This window comes from Etheostoma spectabile, chromosome 16 (genome assembly GCF_008692095.1).
Source record: "Etheostoma spectabile isolate EspeVRDwgs_2016 chromosome 16, UIUC_Espe_1.0, whole genome shotgun sequence".
Taxonomy (NCBI): Eukaryota; Metazoa; Chordata; class Actinopteri; order Perciformes; family Percidae; genus Etheostoma; species Etheostoma spectabile.
In genome coordinates this window covers 20,302,643-20,310,275 of record NC_045748.1, presented here as the reverse complement: position 1 = coordinate 20,310,275, position 7,633 = coordinate 20,302,643, and the positions used below count along the sequence as shown (strand labels likewise).

The window sequence follows — 7,633 nt, the reverse complement described above, 5'->3', positions numbered from 1 at the left end:
ACACACACACACACACACACACACACACAATGCTGTGTGTATGCCAACAACAACGATCCATCTTTCAATTTTATAACAGAGCGAGGAGAGGGGGAGATGGAGAGTGGAATGAGGAAGAAAACAACTGACTGAATGAGAGCGGGAAAAAAAGAGTAAAAAGAAGAGAAGGCTACAACAGAGGAAGAGTCAGGAAAAAGCAGCATAATAACGTGAGAAAGGAACAGTTGAGAAAGAATAAAAAATGTCCTCAAATGTCAGCAGACAATCTATAATTGTCTGCTCCAGCTTTTTATTAAGTAATAACACATTTTAGGGTTCAGCTAGTCTGTGGGGTCAGTTAAAGGAGCAGGTTGCTCTGTGGAGACAGAGAGCTTATAGATGAACCACAAGAATGCAAGCCCAGCCTAATACAAATTGTCAAATTTATATTCTGTTAACCATATTAGCGTGATGTGCATCATGGCTGCTAATTAGCGATATCTTATAAAATACAGTAGTTACAAGGCAAATGGTAACAGTCAAGGTCTTCATGCAGGTCACTGTCCAGGAGAACAACCTCGACGATTACCTGACAGTGCAGCGTCACGTCTCATGAATCTCTCGTCCATCTTTAAAACTGTCACATCGCCTTGACCACCTCACATTTTAGTCCCAGACAGCTTTGCTCAAGCATGACTTCCTTGCAACTAATGTCATGTCCAAACATTACCTCGTATATTTCAGCCGCTGTACGACTCTTTTCTGTCAGCTGTGAAAATATCATGTTAATTGATTCACCTATGTACGGGCTTAGAGGTTTGAAATGTTAAGTTCTTTTTGCTCTTGGGTGACATTTTTTTTTTTTATCAAAGTGGTCCATAAATGGAGCAGAACATGTATCCTTATATGAAAATGAGCACATTTTAACAGGGCAAAGTTTTATCTGGGCAAAGTTCTAGTTTAACTACTTAATGCTAAGACAACATTAAACACTAATGATGTTGAGAAGTATAGTTTAATCTGTTATGTGAAAAAATGTATCATAAACAATCAAAAAGTCAGATGGGCAAGTGAAAGGTTTTGAATGGGAGGAGCTCTACCCCAAGGATCAATAAGTTGTCATCTGATGACATGGGTGTGTGTGTGTGTGTGTGTGTGTGTGTGTGTGTGTGTGTGTGTGTGTGTGGTGTCCACACAGGTGAGATGACCACTGTGTACAGGGCCAACATCACGTTTCACAGTCTATCAGTGAGAGTACAGGCTCTGTCACTGGGCGGATGGCCCCTAAGGCAGCCAATCAGAGCTCAGGGGCAGCAGGATGGAAGAGCAGCTCTGCTTAGTGCAGGTTTGATGCCCACCAAGGTCCAATGCTGCAGGCACAGCTTGGTACAGGCTGGGCCCAGTGAATGTGTGTGTATGTGATGTGTGTGTGTGTGTGTGTGTGTGTAAGTCAGTGCCAAGCTTCTTAAAGGTGTCAAGCTTGGAGGGTAAAAATCAATCCCATCTCTCTCCTTGCCTCTAATCCAACACCAAAGTTTCTACTTTGTCAGCTGAGTAGTTCTGAGTTTGGAAAAAACATGATTTTGGACCAAAACAGGAACTACTGCAGATTTCAGTATCTGTCTGAAGGTAAGAGATGTGTTCAAAGTAGTCCTGTAGCAGTCCTGTGAAGCCACACATATATGCACATGTACCTAATATGATATCTGGTAGCAAACCCTAAGACTAGACAAGCAATCAATGGTAAGAAACCAAAAGGTGGTCAAGATGGTTTCTCTGTCTGGCAATAATGGAAATACAGAATACAGCCCAACCGTGCAAGTAAGACATTAAACAGATGAAACAAATTATAGGAAAAAAAGGATTACAAAGAAAGAAAATCAATAACAGTATCAGGGCCACTTCTGCCACTGTTTTCTGTCCCACACCCGCTGGCTTCACTTGCAAACAGCACAATGTCTCCTTTTATTGACACAAAAGCTGAAACATCCCTGTTTGCAAATTGCAATCGAAATGCAAGAAGAGCATTGTAGATTGATTTTTTTATGATTTTGCAATATGTAAGAAAAGAGATGTTTAAATGACAGGAAAACATATTGGCCAATCTCATGCACTCAAATAACAATCTTTATGGGGGACTGGATGATATTGGTCTATACACCTAACATGGTAGAAGATTTTGAGCTAAGTTAGCATTAGCTTCTGCTTTTAACTTTAGAGCAACTGACTCCTGGAACAAATTAAAGCACTTCCTTAAAACCTGCAAACTTCTAATTGCTTTACATAATTGTACTTTCTTTTGCATCCTTATTATCCTAATCTATTTATCAAATCATGTTTCCAATTCAGAAAGTTTCAGTGTCTTTCAATTTTTCTTATGATGGTGTTGCATCTTTTATGTTGCAAGATTATGACAAACAGATTAAGATCATGAAACAGAATGAAAGTTTAGGTCTACCCTACTTTGTTGCTTTGAGTTCCTTCCAAAAAGAGCACGTCACTTCTTGAAAATGGTCTAAATGGAATTGTAGTCTTTCTTTTTTAAAGGCAAGAAACTACTACTAACAAAAATACAAAATGACTTCAGGGACAAACAGTAAATGATAAAAATGGTAGAAAACAACTATAGTTCTTTATATATAAAATCAGGACGCGTTGAATATGTTAATACTTTAAGTTGAATAAAAGAATGAGTATTTTATAATTGTATGGCTTATAGTCATCATGCATTGTGAAAATGGTAGAATCAAGCACATGTACCAAAAAAAAGCTCAGAAAAGTAGAACCAATATAAGTGCATTATGCTTTGTATATACATTATATATATATTCATGTGACAAAAAAGACCTTGATCTATAATTTAAGCCATTTGTTTTAAAAATTAGATAGAGTATGAAGAAAATCTGAGAAAATAATTCATAGGGACAGAAGTTTTGCTGCATAACAGGAATGATCCAAGTATAGCAACGAGTGTGTTGTCTCTGTACATACATGTATGCCTGGCCAGTGAGTAGTTGGATGACCCTCCACTTGTCAATCCGAAGCCCTCAGGCGCCTGTCCGCCGGCTCGAGCCCGTGCTGAACCCTTTGGAGGTTCAATCTCAGCGCCAAACTCCGCCCCGATGACCCCCAGCAGCACAATGGCGGTGGCTTGTTTACGGCGCTCCTCGTATGAGTTGGAGATTTTCTTGGCGTTTGGTGGAAGGTTGGACAGACAGCCTGGTAGAGAGACAGAGAGAGAGAATAAGTGTCTTGTGGTGGATAATGCTGATTTAGCAGTGTTTACCCTGCTCTTAAGAACAGGAAGTTCCACACTTAGTTATTTTATTACTGAGGTCTGTACTTTAGTCACAGAATAAGAGCTCCATGTCAACCGAAAAAACTCCATTCACTGATGAAGACCGTGAGAAGTGATAAAAGCTCTGGAAAAAGCTATTATTTAAATAAAAAGTAACTTTTAGGTTTAATGATCAAACATCCCTGTGTATTGTATAGTTGAAATAATCTGCTTTAAGTTGCATAAAAGTACATTTTAGTCGACAAAATCATCTTAACGCAAGATTACTTTTACCAAGGTCAAGAAACAATTGTCTTGCTCAAAATCAAAAATGTTGAGACCCCCTTTATGCTTTGTCAGCACCCCAGAGCCTCTGCAGATCCCAAACAACATGATAGTGGGTCCCAACACACAGAATTTGCTGTTGGCCCCTGCTGATGCATCCAACCAAACAAGAACCAACTCACGTATCCATATCATATAAACAAAAGTCATAACATTGTAATTTGCGTCATATCTCAAATGTGCCTCCTGCAAATATGAAAAACCATGAATTTAAAACACTAAAACTGCCAACAACTACACGTAATGTCCATCAAATGAAAAGGAAACATTAAAATGCAAAAGCTGCAGGACCTAAAACACAAATCTGAACTATAAATGCTGCTTTCAACACACTTTACTGATTTTGGTGACTTACTAAAGGTAGATAAGTAAAGAACATTTGCAGTTTATTGTAAAATGTCTAAATATACTGCTTATTTCTTTCTTCCATCCTACTTTAAGAGATGATTTAGCTGAATAGAGAGCGCATGGGGGACCACCGTTCTCATTTCTTTCTTTTCTTCCTTTTCATGGTGAAAGGTGGTTCAAAAAAACAGCAGGCCTGTGAGTCTCCAGTGGGCTGATAACAACTGAAGAGGCACACTTCTATTGTCCTGGTATTAACCATTACACACACACACGCACACAAACACGCGCACACACAGGTTTCTAGTTGCACGTGTCCAAAAGCCTTCCAGAGGTGTGTTTGCACTGTGACTAAAGGCTTTCAGCGGGACAATGAGACGTGTGCCTGTGTGTGTGTGTGTGCCTATGTGTGTGTGCCTGTGTGTGTGTGTGTGTGTGTGTGTGTGTGGGCGTGTCCAACCATTGTGTTCACCAAGACGACCCCAAAATAACCTTTTTTGTGTCTGTGCGCGTGTGGCAGGGTCTACACAGTGGGAAACCAATGCAGCTCTGAGAAGAATACGCGCATTTGAGTGTGTGTGTGTGTGTGTGTGTCGGTGTGTGTATATGTATCACAGTGGGAGATGAGAGCTTCTAACACCCCTTGGATCAAAGGCCCAATAAGGACTACATAGAATCTGTGTGTGTATGAAACAACCAAACACACACACACACACACACACACACACACACACACACACACACACACACCACACACACACCACGTCCCAACACCTCATATTCCTCTTTCTTATTTGTCTCTGGGGATGAGCGAGCACAGCATATGGATTTGATTTGCAGGGGAACTGCACTCGCTCGCACACACACCCCCACAGTCATTGATGGGTAAGGGGTTAGTGAGCACACTGGGTGTGATGAATGGAGATGGAGTAAGAGAGAGAGAGAATACCAGAGTTATAATCGTTAACAAAAACAAACAAAATAAAAAAAAAAACTATGTGGGGAAAAAACATTGTTGTAAACTGAAAAAAAATAAAAACGAGGCATTACAATAAAACAATAACTAACTATAACTGTAATCTGTCTGTCTGTTTACAAAACTAAGTAAAACTAAATAAACCAGTAAATGTCCTTAGTTTCCGTCTTTGTCTTTCATAGAGCAAATAACGTTATATTTTTCAGAGTTGACACTTCCGACCACAGATCTGTTTTATACAGTCTACGCCGTGGGTTAATATGTGGATTAATACTGGGATGTCTACACAACTGTGTGAGTCGATTGGCTTAAAAAAGCTGATTTACTTGAACCAAAGTTCAAAACTCCTGTTCACGTAAGTCTTCTTTAGTCTATGTCTATTGAGTTTTGCTCCTGGAACCTTGTCACTTACACATTTTGCATTTACTGTGGCGTCTTGTGTTAACTGCCCTACTGTATGTACATTATATGTAGGCCTACTGGTGTTTTTGCTGAATACATTGTGAATACATATTTCTAAAATTTGTCGTCGAGTTATTATTACACAGTACTTTTTCTGACATTGACAAATAACCCATTTTTTAAAAAAATCACTAAAGCTAGTAAAATCTAAACTAAAACTAAGCATTTTAAAAAAATTTAAAAAATAAATTAGCAAACCCACTTCAAAAACAAATTAAAACTAAACTAAATTTGAAAACAAAATGTCAAAACAAAATTAAAAATAAAAACAAATGAAAAAATATAATAACCTTGGTCTGTTTTGATGTTAAATGACTCAGCTGGTGAGTAGTTAAAAATAAATACAAATCCTAAGAAACATCAGCATCATGCAGTGTATAGATGAGGATGCACACCGACTATTACACTATAAGGAAATATAATTTACATTATAATGAAATACATTATTAAGTTCATATTGTGGTAAGATCAAACATAGCTTAACAATCACATTATGGGCCCTATTTTGCACAAATCTTAAATTTTATCTTGCATAAAATAATAATAAATAAATAATAAATAAATGATATTTTAACTTTGGACGTCAATGCCGTCTACCCTTACTGTTGCTGGTATTCTCTGACGACCTCACCTCATTTTTGTCCTGCTCTCGTCCACTAAAATGATATGCGGTGTGCAGTGCACTTAGCATTATCATTATATGATATCATGTCAATATGGTTAGAAAAAGGGGAGAACACAAAGATAGTCAGAGTAAAAGTGTCTTTGATACTTAGCTACGCAGGGACTACAGCCTTTTACATTCATGAACACACTGGCATGAACATTGGGTGTTCTGTAGTGGTTTTGGGAGAAGATTCAAAAATAAATATAATAATAAATATAATATTTTCTAATATTTTTTCCACTGTGCGTTTGTTTCTCAGTCCATTTTTCGGAACTCAGGAGCTCCCTCCCCCCATATTTCCATATTATATCCTGGTGCTTTTTATAATGAGATTGCCAAGGGCCAGCTGTCATTTGGAAAAAGGCCCAGCGGCCTGCTCTGATAAATGGATTACAGATGGCATCCATCCCCGGGCCAGACTGGGCCAGTAGATAACAGAATTAGAGATAGATTCCCAACTAGAATCACTAAAAAGTTGAGATTTACAGAGAGAAAGTAAAGAGAGGGCGGGAGAGACAGATTGAAGGGGTAACTGCAAGGTTCAAAGATATTTAGTTGTATATAAATCGTAACCTTTTTTACAAGAGTGGTAAAAACAACAACGTGGACTCCCTTGGTAATCTCTTCTAAACAGTTGGAATTCATTTCTTAGAATAGGAGAGTACAATGTGTCATGTCAATGTGTATATGCACTGGTGTGTCTAGGACCCAAAGTCAATAACAGTAATGGGACTGTTCCATCACACCTTCTGGCAGCTGATTGGACGGGCACCCTCGCTACGCTGTCATTGGTTTTTTGCTTCTGATATTGTAAATGAATAAACATAGCTTCTGTTCTAGAAACATTGTCAAATTTATCCTACAAAAAATGCACCAAACTCAGAGCGACGGGCTGTGCAGCTGCAACAAGATGCATGGTTTTATATCTCTAACACCACATTTGTTAGTTATTGATATATTCCAGGACACTGGTGGTGTCAACATGTCAACAATGACTGACTGGTCCCGCACCAATCTGTCAAGCTATATTGATTCTTTGGATGTTTACAAGGCCAAAATCCTGCACTGATCTTCTCTTTGCACGTACACAGAAAACCACCCCATGATATATTTAAAATCCAGTGTCAAATTAAAAAACTGTTTAGCCAAATAATATAGCAATATTAATTTAGGTGTGTCGTTTGGTTTCGGGACTTCTCAAAATACTATTTTTGTCCATGTCCTGTTACAGTCTCTGTTTCATTTACTCACTAAAATCTCCCTTAACAGTGTCGTCAGACTGTCCTGCTGTCAGGAACCAGATAAAAGAAGAGAGGTACTCAAATTGTTGATGAATTCATCTGGGTCGACTTCAATTATTATCATGTGCTCACAGCAATGAGCTTCATGATCGGTGCTTATTGTAATTATTTTCCCTGGGATTTGTGCAGGAGGTTTTTGGAGCTGTATGAAGCCTGAATGGCCAATCTGTGGAAATGATTGAGGGCTTGAAAAACTACACTCACTTCCTCTGCATTTATTATGAGAAAAAAAAGATTAATGAATAATTTGATTTAGGGTGACAACCTTAAACGTGTTTTTT

General features: G+C 38.4%; 1 protein-coding gene across 4 annotated transcripts in view; it reads right to left on the bottom strand.

Moving 5' to 3' along the window:
* Positions 1-7,633, bottom strand: part of wdr7 (WD repeat domain 7) — a 158,254-nt gene that overhangs the window by 38,110 nt on the left and 112,511 nt on the right. For all 4 annotated transcript variants that reach the window (XM_032539998.1, XM_032539997.1, XM_032540000.1 and 1 more), the window contains one exon: positions 2,971-3,198. In XM_032539998.1, coding sequence (XP_032395889.1) covers positions 2,971-3,198 — 228 coding nt within the window. The remainder of the gene's footprint in view (positions 1-2,970; positions 3,199-7,633) is intronic.